At 48.2% G+C, this 19,055-nt stretch overlaps 1 protein-coding gene across 1 annotated transcript in view; it reads left to right on the top strand.

The window, feature by feature from the left end:
• JMY (junction mediating and regulatory protein, p53 cofactor) overlaps positions 1–19,055 on the top strand; it is a 1,013,065-nt gene that overhangs the window by 322,736 nt on the left and 671,274 nt on the right. Inside the window, exon 4 of the mRNA XM_069627416.1 lies at positions 1,924–2,093. Coding sequence (XP_069483517.1) covers positions 1,924–2,093 — 170 coding nt within the window. The remainder of the gene's footprint in view (positions 1–1,923; positions 2,094–19,055) is intronic.

The following is a 19,055-nucleotide window of genomic DNA, read 5'->3' as shown; positions in this document are numbered from 1 at the left end:
CTTAATATTAGGTAGGCACACCGATGTTAGATAATCATGCTGCAGCACTCTCATTGCCTCACTGTAGGATTGCAGGCCGTCTCTTGTTCTGCAGGTATGATGAGGCAGAGGAGCAGAAATGTGAGTAGTTTTTCAAGTGCAGGGGTTAGATTTACACCCTTCACCATGCACTGGTCTGTGATGAATTCTGAAACTGTATCTATAGTATTAAAGTTATTGACGTGGCAAGGCCGCACCTGCATAGCAGCTGCGGTAAGCATGGTGTGGAGGGCTTGGAAGCAGTCACCATTTGCTACATGATAAATATGGTGTGCAGGGTGGCAATCCCATGGGTCATTATCTACTTGGGCATGATTTCTTTTTTTTTTTTACCTGTCAGAATGAAATAATTAATGAACATGCTTTACGCCATATCCTGGCTAATTGCTGCTGCTCATTTACATTGTATTTATAACGCACTTTTGCCAAAGCGCAGAACGGCGTGAGATCGCCCAGCTTGCACACTCCAGCGAGCAATCCGGGACAGTCTGTTCCTTAATGCACCACTGTTACCATAAATTTCTTTCCGTACACACCTTGCTGGAAGTCCTTTTTTTTAAATGATATTTTTTATGCATTGTTCATCACCCCAATACAGTGCTGTGGCCTCTGTGACGAATTGAGGATATTTATCCCTCCTTTGATTGTTATATGAGATAATGCCCTGATGAAGGACCTGTTGGGTCTGAAATGCATTAGCCACTGGCATCTCACTGTTTGTTGATTAAATGCCTTCCATGAAACAAAATAATATTTGTGTGTTTACGCTGAAAAAATACTGTTATCTGTGAGTTGTTTAAAGGGAGGTACACGGGGAAAAACACGGATAAACACAGATATTGAACATTTGTGCAAACACTGGAAAAACACCCCCGGAAATAAAACAAATAAAGTAACCTAAACCAGTAAACCCCAAGTATATCCCACATGCTGTTCCTCATGTACAGCCCCCTGCTCCTTATTCTGCAAATTGTATGCATTCTATATGTTTTATTGGATTTTTCAAGTATTAGTTCAGTTTCCATGCACTCCTCAAAGTCATTTAAGGGCCTAACTTATTTCTGGAGTTTCTGTGTGGCGCCTCGAACTGACATATTGTCACTTATACCTAAGCCTGACTGACCTTTGCCCTAGTGCTTGCCACCGTATCTCCCTTGGTTATCCTGAAAATCCCAAATCTTTGCACTGTGAGAAAACTTTCGGATAAAGGAGGTGGCATCCTTAGAATCTTCCTTTAACCCACTATATTTTGATACCTCTGAATAGAAATTGTTTCACAGCATGACCAATGATGCTGTGTAATTTGGTGAGGGAGTGGATCTCTGCCTGCCTTCTCCACTCCTGAAAGATCTTCTGTTATCCAGGTGGTAGTAATCTCATTATTGTCTCAGGTTTTCAAAAAAAGTTTTTTTCCAGACTACTGCAACCAACATCCTATTATCCTTAAACCACAGCCCTACGTACCACACTTCCCCACTCAGCCAAACGTTAATGATCCTTTCTTTCAGAAATGATTATATCCTTTCAACAACAACAAAATAAGAATACACTTGCACAATAGAGGACCAGTTGCTTATCTTTGCATAGAAACTCTTTTACTGGAGAAACAGTCAACCTGTTTCCAACGCTGCAGTAAAACCTGGAGACTCAACAATTATATTATTAAAGAATTTGGCAACTATTCTTTTTTTATATATTGGTGTTATGTACTGTGCCACCGCTTGGAGCAAATTCAGACTGTAATTCTGTGTCTGGACACTGGTCCTCACCATGATGACTGCATCACCTGTTAAGAATTTGCACGTATGTCGTATCATCGAAATAAGACCTTTATGCATTATCATTATGTTTATGATGTTCTAATGTGTTTTATTTGTCCTCTAGCTGTATCAGATCGAATGCGAGCAGACCAGAAAAAGTTTGGCAAGGCAGCTTGGGCAGTAGCAGTGGACAGAATGGAGAAACTTCAATATGCAGTTTCGAAGGAGACCCTGCAGCTGATGCGAGCTAAAGAAATCTGCTTGGAACAGAGGAAACATGCACTAAAAGAGGAGGTATGCTCCTTCAGGAAGGTATCATTCTTGGGTACAAAAAAAACGACCCTCCCTATAGCACCATATCTTTCATGCTGTTGCATGAGTAACTCTTGCAGCCCACATTTTTTTAGGCCTTTCACTGCAATTTATTTGTGGATCTGATTTTGTAGTTTTGTTCAGTGCCTTTCCTTTTCACCAAGTGGTCTTTTCTTTCTCTCAAGATCACTATTGAGCACCAGTTGCGTAGATGTTGACATTTTATGGTATTGACAGCTCTTTTCTGATCAATTCCGAGGCAGTACTTGCTGATCAAATCCGAGGCAGGTGACAACATACTGCATTGCGTTTTTTCCTTTTGTGTCTAGTGTTAAAGATAATTCTCAAAATGTGCTAATTCCTCTCTATCTTAGACACCCGCAGCTCTTTTGCTAAACTTTGGGGCTTTGAACTTTTGAATTCTGTTTGTTTTCTGTGTTTATTTCTCTTAGTTATGGAGTTTTAGACAGTTCCATAGGCATTATCTTTTTTATTTGTGTCACACAGCACCCTCAGCGCAGTGACACAAGGATGTCTTTTAGACTTCCAAAAGGTTTAAATACCTTCTCTGGAATAAACTACTATTAAATTGACTTTACTAGTCTTTTTAAATTCCTAGACCCCGCACACACTATCTTCCTATAGAGTGCTGGAGGGGTTACCTAGTATCCCCTGTGTCTAGAAACTCATGTAGCAGTCAAATGCTACCCTTTCCTACCAAAATGGCTGGTGGCAGTGGTTTTTCAACGAACTACCATGATTTTTCCCGACCGCGAACACTACTAGATAAAAATCGCGGGGGGCTGTTAGGCAGAATCCAGTGCCGTTCCCTTAGGGAGCACTACAGCAGATTAGGACTACAGGTGAGAGCAATAAATCCCCTTTGATATCAGTCTGTACCACAACGATTTAGTTGGTAGATGTGGCTGAGCAGTCAGACTTATCTCAAGAGGGAGATGAGCAGTATTCAGGGTTTACACAATAGACCCACTAGACTATGGCACAAGAAAACACTGACCAAAGCTTGTAGTTAAAAAGTAAATATATATTTATTTTACACACCTAATAAAACACATCTATCACAAGTATCAAGCAAGTTAAATTAAGTCAAGGAAAAATATACACACTCCCTATATAAATTGCAGACCAAGTGAACCAGAGTGAAAACTGAGCAAAACGGCGCAGTGAAAACTACACACAAGGGAGGTTCTGACAATTTCTCACAAGGGGGGGAAAACACAAGTTATTCAGAAATAGCTTCTTATTAGGGACGTAACGGTATTACGGTATACCGTTAAAGATACCGTGAACCACTTAATTGAACAATAATAACCGTCACATTGTTTATACCGGTATACCGTTCATACCGTTAAGTGTGCTTTTCAATCTGATTTGGAAAGGCTGCAGTAAGCAAGTGCTGCGCAGTCTTGGTCTTGCACCGTTGGATGTGCCGTCTGCCAAGTAGCTTCAGTTGGAGCAGTTTTTAATGCCATTCCATAAACCACACGTGCCTGACACAAAATCAATATGTTAGCAATAGGAAGAATAAATACAGTGCCAAGAAGGAAAAGGGTTTACTTTGGGTTGGCGGCTTTGGGGTTTATATATTTATAATGGATAATGTTTTCTAGACATATGACAATGTGGGATTTCCCTGATTCTATCATTGAATTTACATATAAGTCACACTGAAAAGTTTACTCATCTCTGAGGGTATTCCCTGCTGCCATACCAAAGGGTAACATGTCCGTGATTACTGAACACCTTTTGGCCCGCAAGTAAACTAAAGGCTGTAACGTAAAGAGAGAGTGCGCGTGTGTGTGTGTGTGTGTGTGTGTGTATGCGCACAAGCGTATACTACCATCAGGCTCCAATGATCTGTGGCATGCAGGTTATCAAGATGGCAACATGTTAATCTTCACCAGTAGCCAGTGGGGGAGCTAAAAGCCTAAAGGACCACTTAAGAAAAGCTATTCAGTTTGCTTTGCCAGTCGCAGCAGGGCTGCCCCCCTCACCCCTCCTCCTCTCCACATGAGTGTTTGTGCTTGGTGGAAGCACGGGGTGGCATTACATTGGTATGTTGAAAAGCCCAATTCTGACCCTGGGTGCCTGGTTTTGTTTGTGATGATAAATCTGACAATTTATGACCTTTTAGAAAATATTTGTTAAGATTAGTTAACTCCACCTGCTATACCGCGATAACCATGATATACCGTCATTTGGCAATAAGGTTATTGTACCATCATAAAACTAATACCGTGACACCTCTACTTCTTATACACCCTAGAACACTTCCCATTAGCTTGTGACCCAGTTGGAGCAAGAGTACTTAAAGGAAAACTGAGCAAAATGGCATTTCACAAGATTCAACAGTGGGAAGGAAAGGGTAGTTATAAGAAAGGGGTGCACCACACAGTTCGAATGGAGAATCAATCTCGAGAAAGCAGATCTAACAAATGTGTCCAGAGTCAATAGGCCTGTGCCAAAGTTAGAGGTACAGGGCAAGGGCCCAGGAGCAAAATGTTCTCGTAGCTGCAGTCAAGTCTTTGGTTAACGATATTTGAAATGGTGGTTGCAAGAGTTGAAAAGACAATGTTAAGAGAGGGGGCGGCCAACCCAACAGGTAGGTAAAGTATTTAAAACACCTTTAGCACTACCGTGAAGAAGGGCGGCCTGGCGGAACAATGTACATTTAAAGTGAAGAAGGGGCTCCTGCGGTGGCAGTTGTTCCTGGTAGTTCCTGCAGTTCAAGGGGTCCAGCAGAGGAAGAGAGGCTCTCATCGTGGAGGAAGATTCGAGGTACTGCACTACCCAGGGATGAAACTAGCTACGGTGCTGCCAAACAAAGTTTAAAAGGTACGCTCCTTTTAATCGCGGTCCGGGTCGATAGCTGCTTGGCTATCCGGTCTCCAAGTGCAGAGCACTGGCGATTCGACCACAGCAGGTTCGGGAAGGCAATTGGCACTCTGGTTGTCCCCACCAGCTCAAGGGAAGAAGGCTCTTTCAGATGAAGATCTCCTCTCGTCGTGTGGAGAAAAGTGGTGAGACGCTGCAGCAGGGCTTCACCGGGGGGGGGTTCAGTCGTTGCAGGTGTCTTTGGCTTCTCTCCCCTTCGGCTTCTTAGTTCCAGTGGCGACGTCTTGCTCTTCCAGTCCTGAGGACCCTGCTTTTATGCAAAAAGGGCCCCATTCATACAGCCTAGCTGTCACTCACACAGTGGGGATAGAGTGCGACATGAGTTGCAGAGGCAACCCTGTCCAGGGGTCCTACTCCCCCTCCCACACAATGGACCCACCCCAGACCCAGTGCCGCCGGAAAGAGGGCTTCTGGGCAGAAGCCTGCCAAACAGACAAACAAAGGATCCCCGACCTGGGTTAGGATTGTAGAGAAAGACACGAGAAAGAAGTTATATTAAAGTTCTGGCAAATAAAACCCACCGGAGCAAAGTTAATATTAAAATGCACCGGCGGTATGTTAGAGGTTGTTAGAAAAAGTGATAGCCTCGAACAATGGGAAAATCCTATAGAGAAATATTCGCGGTTGAATATTTTTGGTAGTAACCACTGCCACCAGCCAGAAACCTTTGAGAGGGGTACTGTAAGGTACCCTCTCGAAAATGAACATAGGGGAAAAACTATTAACCCCTTCAAGTACCTCCATAGTAAGATGGGTTGTGCTGGTTTAGTTCATAGAAATTGACTAGTAAAGTCAATGGGGACTTTACATGCCGTGGGAGACAGTAGTCAGTCCCAGGGTATGGAGTCTGTGTTTGGGGGTTGCTACGACACCCCAGTGTCACTGCATTGAGGGTGGTGTGTAACACAAGTGAATAAAGATGGTTCCTATGGGGGAGAGAAAGTCCCATAGGCATAAAACACAAAAATAGCCTAGAACAAACATAGCAAAAATGCCTAAGCAGGTAAAAAGAAACAAACCCTTCGAATCCAGCAAAGCTGCTGGGGGACTCTATAGGTAAGGGAAATTAGCCATAAAGTGAGAATTCTCTCTAACGGGGGCCATGTATTTCAAGATGGCGCCTTAAGCCCCTTTGTTTCAACAGGTCCCGGTCTTCTTTTTTTTGCTATTTCTTTTTGGAAAGGTTCTTCTAGAGTTGCGCCAAACCAGGTTTTGTGCCTTTGTTCGTACGCCTTTGGCAGGCTTCAGGACTGAAGACCGCCTCTGGCGCTTGAGTGTCTGGAGTGGGCAGAAAGTGAGGGAGGTGCCCGAAACTCCATGTGCTTCGTCTCCTAGGAGACCCAAATGCACTCTGGCGTGATTGGCTGACTGACTGTCCGGCAAGGACAGCCACCCTGCTGGGTGAGTGACAGCTAGGCTGGAATGAAAGGGAGAAAACTGTTTAAGGAAAGCAGTCGACCACTGGCACGAAAGAACCGAAGACGAGCTGGAAGAGGACGGCTGCTGCAACTCATGGACCGTTGGTTTGCCCGGTGAAGCCCTGCTGCAGGTCCGAAATTGACAAGTTCATCTCGAAAGAGAAGCCTCTTCAAGGACGACTTCTTCCTTTGAGTTGGTGGGACCAATCAACTCATAAGCCACCTGGATACGATTATCTGAGCTGGTTAGGATTAACCAGGGGGGGAAGGACACCAGCTTGTGTGCTTGACGACAGCTACTCGAACTGAAGACCTTCCATTTTGCCAGCTTGTTTGACCAGTCCCCATGCAGTACAGGAGTCCCCCGACGTCCTCCCTTTGGTCCCCGCGACTGAGGCGCAGGAATAGTGCGATCTGCAGGAACTGCCAGTAACCAACGTCTTCAGCTGCATCTTTTCTTCATATTAAGGTACTGTGCCAACCCGATTGAGAGAACTTACCTCTTGCAGTGAAAGTTTGTGAAACTTTCCTAACTTGCAGACCTAATCAGCTTGTGACCCAACATATTATTCTTTTTCGTACAAACTGCTTATGAGAACTTTGGCAAAGACTTTACCGATTACTACAATAACTGCTCTTTCCTATCCAAGACACTAGCCCATTGACTTTGGCCTAGGCCTATTGAACTGAATCGAGTGCTTTAGTGAACTGAAACTATTTGCACTACCTAAGAAAGTATTTGTGGTCTGTTTTATTAACTTGTGCCTTTTTACTCCCATTTAAAGTAACTGAAATTCCATTTTGCTCCTATTTCAGGGGAAGCCCAACTTTTTGGTTTGGTATTGAAGTTTATTTGTGTATGATATTAAGTTGCCTCCTTCTAGTGAATGTTTTCTAAATGACTGTGTAATAAATTAATAAGTGTTTTACCAATAAACCTTGAGTGTAAGTGTCTACTTGAACCACTGTGATTGTAAGATCTCTGTGTAACATCCTTTTACTGCTCACATTCCCTCTTGAGATAAGCCTGGCAGCTCAGCTCGCTACCAAAAACTGTGTAGTACAGACTTATACCAAAGGTTGGTTTTGCTTACACCTGTAGTCCTCATTGTATGTGGTGCTCCCAGAGGGTACTGCATGCAATTCTGCCTAACATCTAGCAATGGGTTTGATTTCATCCTTGTCTCCTTTGTATGTTTGCCTTTGAATTTAGAGGATAGTGGCAGCGATTCAGCAGTGCTTGGTCTGCCTGAGAAGTATAATCATTTCATCATGGAGTAAGATGATAATAAGATGTTAGCGTTGTTATGTTATATGGCATTTGTATAGTGCCTAATGCCATTGGCATGGTCTCAAAGTGCTGTGGGTGAACGCCCCTTGGAGGACCGAGGTATGAGAATTGAGAAGAGGATTTTAGAATGCTTGTGTGCGTTTTAGTCAGTACGAAGGTAGGTGGGGGCAGCTAAGGCCCTACTAGTGACCCATGGAGATCTGGCTAATAGATGGGTGCTGTGATAGGTTGTCGGTAGAGGATGCAAGTCAAGGAGACTGATGATGTGCCCAGCTGGACAGAATTTCTTTTTGTGGGACTCGGCTGCTTTCTAGTGGCCGAGGTAATGTGCGTTAGTGAATTGTTGCAGATGTATGCGGGTGAGCTGCTGTACCCCGGGAGGGATACGGCTATGTTTCATTGAGATGGACTGCTATAACGTACCAGAGAGTCCTAGTTGGTCTAGTTGCGATGAGGGGATGCAGATTGTATCATACGGATCAACTGGAAATCCTTTTCGAATGGATTGTTTCCTCCCACGTATTCCTCATCTTTGAGAATAATCTTCCAGCTTTAGCTGCTTCGGAAAACATTTTTCTCGACAAGAGGGCGCTGTTCAGTAGCGTCGATGACTCAATGCCCCTCAAAGGCCTCCGTCCAATGGTCGATGTCATCCGCAGTATATATGGCAAGCACATCGCCCATTGGCTTCAGTTCCATTTTTTCCACGCAGCTTTCACTTCGAGAGAAAGTACAGCGCGCTTTGGTTCGTTAAATATAACGTCATGTATTCACCGTCGACTCCAACGCCCAAGACTGGTTTTAAGAAATGTCAGGATTGTGGATCGAAGATGTCCATCACCGACCCCCACCGCGTTTGCCTGTGGTGCCTCGGCATGGAGCATCATACGAAGAAATGCAAATCATGTCAGGTGATGACTGACAAGGCTCTGAGAGAGCATACATTTCTGTGCCAAAAAATACCCATACTTCTGATGAGTCGAAAGATTCTCCTCGTCCAAAAAGATTGAAGAAATCTCCATCGAGAAGTCGTTTGCGTCATTCTCCATCTTCTTCTAGGAAGTCGAAGAAAAGATGTCATAGGTCTCCTTCTTCCTCTAGTGACTCCTCACCTGAGAGAATAACATGTCCAACTAAATCTGACTCCCCAGTTAAATGGTAATAGTTTTGGAGAGAAATGATGAAGATCTTCGAGAGAGAAGCCCCTAATCCCTCGAAAGAATGGAAGAAAGACCATGTTCCGGTTGCTCTACATAAAGACGAGAAGGGGAAATCTAAAACCCTGTGCACCCTCGAGTCCGAGACGCAAGCCTGACGAACATCGAGAGCCTTCGAAGCCTCAAAAGAGTGAAAATGTGTCGAGGACCTCTACAAGTCGAGGGTCCAGCCCTTCAAGGGCTTTGTCAAAGACAACTTTGACAAACACAAAATCGGTTCCTCGACGTCAGAATCTTCGACACCGATATCGAATTCATCGACGCCTAAGTCGAAAACGTTGACGCCATTGGCCTCGAGGCCTACCCAAAAGACTTTTTCAGAGCCATTGAAGGTAGCACAAGAGACATTTTATAAGTCACTACCACAAAAAGATTTCTTCTAATCTTTTTTCAATCTATGAAGAACATGATGATCAAACACCTTTTGGTCTTCAATATGGCACTCCAAATGTGCCAGATGAGTTTATTTCAGATGAATCTAGGCTTAAAGATCTGTATGACAAACTACAATCAGCCAGTGGTATAAATGCATCTCCTGAGCTGGAATTTGGAAAGCCTGATCCTGCAGATCATGCTGATAACTCATATAGACAATTGATGAGCAAATTAGTTGAATATTTGGGATGGAGTAGACCTGTTCAACAGGATGACATAATGGACATATTAAACCAAGGTCCACAGGAGGATCCCATTTTGCCCTTCCATATTGCTTTGCAAAAAAGGGTTGCAACAAATTGGGAAACCCCAGTTTCAATTTATTTCTGCGGTTAATAAGAACTTTCCCAAGAAGACCATCAAGCAATGACCCAGATTACTTAACCAAGCACCCAATTTTGGACATTTTGGTGATCCAAGCAGCCATGTCCACAAAACAATCTGCTTACCCTACCATTCCTACAGACAGGGATGATAAACGGGTGGCTATTTGGGCACGGAAAGTATTTACTGCCGGTAGCATGGCCTTGAAATCGGCAATTTCCACTTATGCCTTATCAATGTTTTCGTACATCCTGTGGGATTGTGCAGCAATGGTGGCTGACCACATCCATGAAGGGGAAGAGACAGATGGTTTCCTTGCTATCAAGGATGGTATGGAGGCAATGTGTGAGTGCCTCCAGGCCTGTCTGGATACTGCAGATAGTATTGGCAGATCCATGGCCATTAACACCGTGCTGCGCAGATTTGAGTGGCTGAGGAAGTCTGGATTTGCACCGGACGTGCAATCTAGATTACTCATTATGCCTTTCTGTTCTATTTTCTTTTTTAAAGGTTTGTAACAAACCAATAATTTTTTTTAAAAAAAATAAAAATTAATAAATATGCCTTTCGACAGCTCGAGACTGGTTGGTATCAAACCTAAAAAGCAGCGGCTAAACCTCTAAGTACTGCTATTAGACAGCCTCAACATTCCTACTCCGGTACATCATCTTGGAGGGGTAAGACCTTGTGTTTCTACTCCTCAGTTTGGAAGAGGGAGAGGACAAGCCAGTCATAGAGGACAAAGACGTAGTTGCCCTGGCCAAGAAGAGGTGGCTCAAACCACACTCTGCCCAGCCTGTCACTCGGCGCCTCAACCCTAATTACAGGCAGATGGTGGGGGATACACTCTTGCTTTCAGTGCATCCTCAATACCACTCTTCTGTGATGGCTGCGGCGTCATTCTATTCCAAGCCGCAGTCGTCCTCTGCCACCTCGTCCTCGTCGCTGCTAGGCAAGGAGGAGAATATCTTGAAGGCGTACAGGAAGAAGCTGTACTCCACACCTCCTTGCACCTGCGGCAGGCCAACGCAGATGCCATGTTGGCAGCCGCTAACCAAGGGTTCTGGCGGGAAATGGCAGACTTCCTCCGAGAACATCAGGCACATAGCCAAGCACGCTTCAAGGCGGGACTAGGAGAATCCAGGTTGGTAGCGCAGGACATTATGGAGTCCACCATGACCCACATTGATACCTCTGCCCGGGCCATCTGCATTGCCACGGACATGAGAAGGACAGCCTGACTCCGGGCTATTTGGTTTAATCCCGATGTCCGGGAACGCATATTGGACCTTCCCTTCGAGGGCAGTGACCTCTTCCATTCCACCACGGATGAAGAATTAGATAAAAAGAACAGCTCACAAACCATGAAGTCTTTATTCTTACAAAGGCCACGCCCAAGGCCTACACCCAGTCGCATCAACGCTCCGACAAGGGGCAGGCGTTTGACAGGTTCCGAGGCCTCCAAGAACGGAGGTCCAGACAACCGGACCATTCTCCAAGTCGGCATCGGAGGAAACAACATAAAGGGTGGTGGGGGGAAAGTGGTTTTTCCAATCCTCCTCCTCCTCCTCCGCGTCACAGGGGAAAAAAGGCATGACGCGTCCCTTCGGGTCCATGTGTCTCCGGTGGGGGGCAGGCTTGCCTTTCACGTGCGATTTTGGCACCAGAATTTTGCGGACTCCTGGATCCACTCTAGTCTCCACGGGGTACTGCCTACCAGTACCTACCTCTCCTCCCTTCTCCCCGACTCTCCTACAGGTTGGGACAGCGACTCTGCTGGCTGAGATCTAGTCGCTCAGCGAGAGCCAGGCTGTGGAAGAAGTCCCAACCTCCCAGCGAAGCTTGGGCTTTTATTCCGGGATATTCGCCATACTAAAGAAGAACCAGGCTGACCGGAGAGTTGTGTTGGACCTTTCCACCCTCGATCTCTCCCTCCCTCTGCAAAAATTCAAGATGGTTACGCCAGCTCTTATGGCGGGGACACTGAATTGTGGAGGCTGGATGTGCTCCCTGGATCTGAAGGATGCTTACCTACACGTCCCGATTTGACCGCCGCATTGTTCCTTACTGCGCATTAGGAGCAGGGGCTTTCATTTCCAATACAAGGTGCTACCCTTCGCCCTCAACTTGACTCCCAGGGTATTTACCAGGTTGATGAATGCAGTGGCAGCCCTCCTCGGGGCCCAGGGCCACCAAGTCTACCCATAGCTTGACGACTGGCTTGTCCGGGCCACCTCTCCGGAAGCAGTTCAGCATACTGCCTCCGCACTGAGGAACACACTCCCCGACCTGGGGTTCACTATCAATCTCAAGAAGTCTCAGCTGCAGCCCACGCAAATCCTTACCTTCTTGGGCCTCATCTGGGACACAAGCTCTGTGAGAGTCTTTCCCTCGGAGGACAAGATTGCAGCCATCAAGAGAGCTACAACTCACTTCCACTCCAGGCCTGTGACCCCGGCCTGGTGGTACCAACACTTACTGGGGCTTATGGCAGCGGTCCTTTTGGCCGTGCCCCACAAGACTCAGGAGGCTGAGATTACAGTTGCACTTTGCAGCCTCATGGAATCAGGAGAAGGGCTCCCAAGAGGAGCCAGTAAACACTCCGCAATTTCCCCTCTCGGACCACCACTGGGGGTCTGCGGACTTCAACCTGAGGTAGGGCAAGCCCTTCCGGCAGCCATCCCCACAGGTCACAGTTACTACGGACTTGAGGGCCATATGGTTGGCTCTCAAGGCCTTTCTCCCACGCGGGCAAGTCAGTACTTATCTAGACACAACTCCACCAGCATGTACTATGTCAAGATGCAGGGGGCACCAGATCCCCTCCGCTGTGCAACTTAGCAGTGGGCATGTGGGAATGGGCTCTGGAGAACGACATTTACCTCTGGGCTGTCCACCTCCCCGGGCAATCCAACCTGGAAGCGGACAGGCTGAGCAGACTTGAGGCTTACAATTATGAGTGGCAATTGAACGACCTGGTACTAAAGGAGATCTTCCTTAGATGGGGGCATCCCCAGGTGGATCTTTTTGCCTCCCGGGACAACAGGAAATGCCAACACTGCACCTCCTGGCAGGGGCAGGGCTCCGGCTCCCTGGACGACACATTCCAGATCCCATGGAAAGACAAGACGGCATATGCCTTCCTGCCCACACCCCTAGTCCACAGGGTGATCTGCAAGATAAAGGAATCTCAGCATCTCAGCATAATTTTGATAGCTCCCTGGTGGCCAGCCAGACCGTGGTTCTCCGAGCTCCTCAGCCTTTCTGACAGACCACCCATTCATCTATTGCTGGGCCCAGCTCCTCTCCTGGCCCAGCAAGGGGGGCAGGGTACTCCACCCTGCTCCTCACAAGCTAGTCCTCACAGCGTGGCTTCTGAGCAGGTCCAGATGAAACACTTAAGCCTATCTCAAGCTAACCTAGAGATCATACAGGGCGCTAGAAGCAAGTCTACTAGGAGCCAATATAACAGTAAATGGTGCATCTGGCGGGCCTCCAAAGGCTTTACACACCTATGAAGAAGCCACACCCGGTGTGGGACCTTAATGTTGTGTTGGGCGCCTCGGCGCACAAACCTTTTGAGCCTATGCGCCTGCGGACGTGAGGCTGGTCACCATAAAGACAGCACTGCTCGTGGGCCTCAACTCACCTCAGCTCGCAGAGTCGGCGAGATCCGGGCTCTGGTGGCATCAGAACCCTGTACCACTTTTCACAGGGGCATGGTCGTCCTGCGGACGCACCCTGTTCCTACCCAAGGTGACCTCCTCTTTCCATCTCAACGAGGAAATGGCAGACGCCTTGTTTTCACTTTCGGTGGGTCAAGGTCAGGTTATCCAAGGCCTCCATAGCAAGGGGATGATTCATGCCATCACGGAGGCCTATGAGGGGCAGCACAAACCAGTGCCAGCTAATTTACATGCCCATGTGGTCAGAGCCAAGGCAACGGCTATCGCGTTCCAACTGCTGTTCCTTGGCAGGTCATCAGCAGGGCGGCTTCCTGGTCACTACTTCGGTTTTCTGTAAACACTACTGTTTGGCACCGCCTCTAGGTCAGATGCAGCATTCGGGCAGGCGTTTCTAAGAAGCCTGTGTTCTTAAGGAGGGACTTCTCTCCACCCTCGGGCTACATTCAGTTGTAATCGCCCATACAGTATGGAGGAAAGGGGACGGGACGTAACAGTAATTAAGTTACTCACCGTAGTGACTAACGTACTCTTAGTCCATAGTCCCCTTTCCTCCATACGGCCCACCATCTTCCCCCCATGCAAATCTTTTAAAGGGGGGCAACCAGCTTCACTTAGCTACCCTCAATTCCCGCTCTTCTATCAAACACTCCTCTGACATTTGTCGCCTCCTTCAAGACCTTGACATCCTTGCTCTCACCGAGATGTGGTTAAAGGCCAGCTCCGCCACTGCTTTTGACGCTCTTCTCACCGAGGGCTAAAAAGATCCTGTCCAACCCAGGCCCTCCGGGCCTGGTGGTAGAATGTCTCTGATCTTCTTTGAGTGGGTTCCTGCCTCCATTATCCCTACTCGTCCTTTGAAAGCTTAGTCTACAGGCTTTCTGTCTCTCCTTCCTCCCCTCTTACTCCCGCTACCATTTACAGGCCCCCCGGACCATCAACCTCTTCCTCTCAGAATGGGCTGACCTGTCCTCGTCTCTTCTTGCCTCCTCCCCCAAACCTCTCTTCCTTGGGGTCCTAAACATCCATCTCAACTCTCCCGATGTGGCCACTGTTCTATTTCATGACCTTTGTGACATTCTTTTCCATCACTATCCTTTCCTCTGGCCCAAACCAATCTGCCAGACACACCTTGGATGCTCTCATATCAACAGACATCCTCCTCTCCCACCCTCTTATTACCCCTCTCTCCTGGTCTGACCACTCTCTCCTCTCTTCCCACCTTGACCTCCTCTGCCCCCTCATGATGTCTCCGCCCGCACTGCCAGTCTTCTACTTCATCATTTGACTGATGACGCGTGTAAGTCACTTCATTTGCCTCTTCCTTCATCCCTCCTCCACCCCCTTCCTTTGGCTCTGCTTCTGACTCTCTTCTCGCTAACCTCCACTTTTTTAAAATCTCTTAACACCCAGGACATCCTTGCCACCGTCATGAGAATCCGCATGAAGCCTGTCTCCAAATGCAACTGTTGGTATGACTGACTTGGCTGCCTTGAAATGCAAGTGCAAAACTGCAGAGCGGAAGTGGCAGACATCTAGCTCATCCTCTGATAAACTGGCCTGCCGCCTACCCCAAAGGCAATATCGTCTCTCCATCTGCTCCAGGAAGAGGGCTTATGTCCAAGCCTGCATCTCTGGAGCCACCAATAACACGGCTGAATCCTATCGCAGTCTCCTCCTCTCCTCCAGGCCCTCTGCTCTGGCCGCCCACTTTTCCCCCAAAACTCTGGGTATCCTGGACTCTCATCTGCTCCCCCCCTCCCCCCTGTCTCTCACCTCCCTTGGACGTCCCCTCTACCCCCCTTACTCTTCCTATCCCATTGCACCAGAGGAGATCTCTAGAGTTGTCCGCTCTATGAAAGTCTCCTCCAAACAGGTGCTCCCCTGCCACTCCAGAACCATCAAGGATAACATCACCTCTCTCATCCCAGCACTCTCTTGTGCACCCTCTCCTAAAAAAGCAGTCATCTGACCCTTCTTGCCCCGCTAACTATTGCCTTATCTCTATCACCGCTTTTTGTGCAAACTCATCCCCTAACTGACCCTCCACACCGAAGAGGCACGGAAACTGCTCTCCTGAGCACCTGTGAAGACCTACTCTCTAACACCCCCTCTGTTCAGATCCTGCTTGATATTCTGCCTTTGACACAGTCAACCACTCCATCCTCATAAACCGTCTCCATGATACTCTAGGCATCATGAACAGGGCACTGGCGTGGCTTACCTCCTTCCTTTCAAACAGACCTTTCCAAGTGCAAATGGGTCCTTTTCTTTCCTCCACCACACGCTCTATCTAATGCCATGGCTCTTCAACATCTACCTGGCCCCTTTGGCCCAACTGATCTTCACTTTCTACACTCACTTCAGTGTTATGCAGACGGCACACAGCTCTCTTTCAAGCCGCCATCCTCTACCTCCTCCTCCTCCCTCATAACTGACTGCCTGACTGCTATTCAGGCATGGTGCTCTGCCAGCGACTGCTGCCTTAATGCCAGTAAGACAGAGGGACACCTGCTCCTCGTTTCCGCCCCCACTCTCTGGCCTGACACCTTGGCATCATCTTTGACTCCTCTCTCACTTTCTCCCCACACATCGTGGACCTTACCAAGAAGTCCAACCTTTGGCTCCAAATTCTCAGGGGCATTCTACCTTTGCTCACCTTCCCCACAGAAGCTCAATGTCTCCAGAGCCATGCTTCTCTCTGGGTTAGACTACTGCAACAGCCTTGTCCTCAATCTGCCTCTTACCTCCCTTCGCCCCTTTCAAGTAATCCAGAATAGGACTGCAATACTTCTCCTTGGCCTGAAGCCCAGGGACTGCATCACTCCAGCCTTAAAATCTCTCCACTGGCTTCCAGTGACTGCAAGGATCAATTTCAAAGGCTGTCTGGGGCCTGGGACCTCTTTACATCCAGCTCTCCCTCCCTGAATACATCCCGGCCAGAGTCCTTGGGTCCTCTGGCTCCAACTATCTGCAGGTCAAACGTTTCTCCAAGCACGGAGTCGGAGGTAGATCCCTTTCCTTTGCTTGCTCCTCCCTCTGGAACGGCCTCCCTCCCCCTTCAGATTTGAGCCGGATCTTCTTAAATTCTGGAAACTTCTCAAGACTTTCCTTTTCTCCTCTTCCTTCCCTTTCCCTCTTCCCCTCCCGGGGTAACTCTCCCTCTGCCGCTGCGACTGGGGCTTGGTCCCTTCAGAGTCATACAGGGGCCAGACCACCCCCTACCAGTCTCTCCCCTCCCCCTCCTCCCCCAGCATCATTTGCCAGCACTTGCCCTCGGGCTCCCTTTCCCGGACTAGCACAGCTTGGTCCTCCCTGTCCACCGCACTCATCCTCCCTTTTCTCTTTTCTCCTGGCAATTGCCACCATGGCCAGCCCAGCACTTGCCCGCCCCCTTCCCCGGGGGTACCCCACTCCTACACTTCTCCCTCTACTCCCTTCCCCTTGCACTTACCACCATTTTCAAACACTTGCACAGTCTTTTTCAAACACTTGCACGGTAGGATTGTCACAAGGCCAATATAACCGTTGTTCTATCTTTTGTGATTGCCATGCCCCCCACTCCCCTTCTTATCTTGTGACACCTGGAAACACTTGTGTATAGGTGCCATTCAAATGTCCAGTAAATAAAATAAAATTTAAAAAGTGTTTATGTATTTGGGATACTCCTACGTCCCGTCCCCTTTCCTCCATACTTTTGGGACATTCCGTCCAGTGGGACGGGACCGGAGCACTTTTGTAAAAAAGCATCAAATTGAAAAATGTGTCCTTCTCTTTTTACATGGGGTACCGCACGCGGCCGTAACCCTGCCCTCTTTAGCTCTGCCCCGCGCATCGCCCCTCAGTCCTTTTCTCTGCACGGTCGTGGCTGGAAAGACTTTTCTTTCGCGTTGTCCTTCTCTCCTGCTCCGGTTCTGCGTTAACGTAGTTTCCATCTATGTCGGCTCGTTTGGGATTTGTTGTTCCTCTTGCGAACGTCGCTTCACTAGGGCGGATCCCCATTCTCTCTGTTTGGAGTTTCTGGGACCAGATCACCGCTGGGAATGCGATTTCCTTTCGGTCCGGGAACTTCAACGTCGTCTTTGTCAGTGGGAGGAGATCTTCCAGAGTTCCTCCATCGCATTTTCATCCAACGGAAAGAAGAGACACCCGGTAAGTTCCTTACTTTTCAGGGCACCGCGGCCAGGGGACTCCTTCAGGGGTACGCCCTGAGGTCTCAGTTTCTGGTGCTTGTCACACCAAGCCAAGGCTCGAGGCTCCTCTTGAGGGAGCTTTATGTCCCGGGTTAAAACCCAAGGTTCCTCTAATTACAGTACCGACGGAGTCGAGGGATCCTCTAAGGGTCCTGTCGGTAGGGTACATTCCCCGACCGTTACACGCTCGGGGTTGTGGTGGTACCGATTCTGTCGAGGGGGCAAAGAAGGTGATTTAGCGACAGGCCTTCCAGTACCGGCTCTGCAGAGGTTGCTCCATTGGAAGCTAATTCTGAGTCGGTTCCTAGGATGTCCATTAAACATCCTAGATCTGCCAGCACTGGCTCCACCGAGGATCCTTGTTTCAAGGCTACGTGTTAAGTCCCCTGACTCCCCTGAGGGGACAGTTGCCTCATTTTCTCCTATGATGCAGTTCTCTTCAGGTGTTGACTAAATGGCGGCCCAACCTCTTTGGTCCATGGCAGCCATTTTGGATACCTCCATTACACCAACTTTCATGACGACTGGTGCTGGGAGCGTTCATTTTGGGGCTGAGCAGCTTTTACACGCTATGTGGACAACATAGACCTGTTTGTAGGTCCTGGCGGCAACTTCAGCTAAGGCCCCTTGTACATAGAGGTCAGGGTCACAGACTGTCCTTCTCTGTGATCAGGGGGTTTCAGGGTCGCCGTGCGCACCGATCTGAAACTCCTGTTGGTAGCCCCGCCTTAAGCAGCAGTGGCAAGATGGTTGGTTTTTCTCTCGGCCATCAGCCTCCTCTACAGGGACAGGTAATCTCTCTGCCGGCAAATCACCACATTATATTTTTTGTCAGTCACACTACACTTCAGTGGGGGGATGAATCTCGTCTCATCTGGAGGCGTGGCAAACCATCACCGAACACTGGTGGAGTTTGTCCATCGTTTTGGTCGGTTTTCGCTTGCTCTTTCCTCCTACCACACCCTTCAAACCTCTCTTCTGACAGAGCGGAATGCCCTCCCTCAGAGCAGAGGTACAGAAACTTTTATACTTCAGAGACGTGGAACCTGTTCCCCTCATGCTGCAAGGGAGGGGCTAGTACTGCTGTCCTATCACAGTGCTCTACCAGGGTGGCCTGCGCACTATCTTTGATCTTTCAGAGAGAAATGAAAGTTGATCACGCCCTGCCAAATAAAGTCCTCTCTTCGGAAGGGCGATTGGCTCAGTGTGGTGGTCTTCCAGGATGCGTAAATGCACTTCCTGACTGGAGCCCGCATATGAAATATCTGCGGTTCACTGGAGCCCGCATATGAAATATATGCAATTCTCTATGGGAGCAGAACACTTCAGTTTTGGGTACTCCTTTTGGTCTCGGCTCAGCGAGACGCACCGGAAACTCCTCAGAGGTGCCCCGCAGCGGTCTCCCAATACCCGATCTTCTTCCTAGGTTCCTCATTTGGGACTAGAGCTGACCCCAGTTCTGCTGTG

Source organism: Ambystoma mexicanum, chromosome 6p (genome assembly GCF_040938575.1).
Source record: "Ambystoma mexicanum isolate Mex_15411 chromosome 6p, UKY_AmexF1_1, whole genome shotgun sequence".
Taxonomy (NCBI): Eukaryota; Metazoa; Chordata; class Amphibia; order Caudata; family Ambystomatidae; genus Ambystoma; species Ambystoma mexicanum.
Note: the sequence above shows the minus strand (reverse complement) of the source record. Positions and strands in the feature narration are given on the sequence as shown.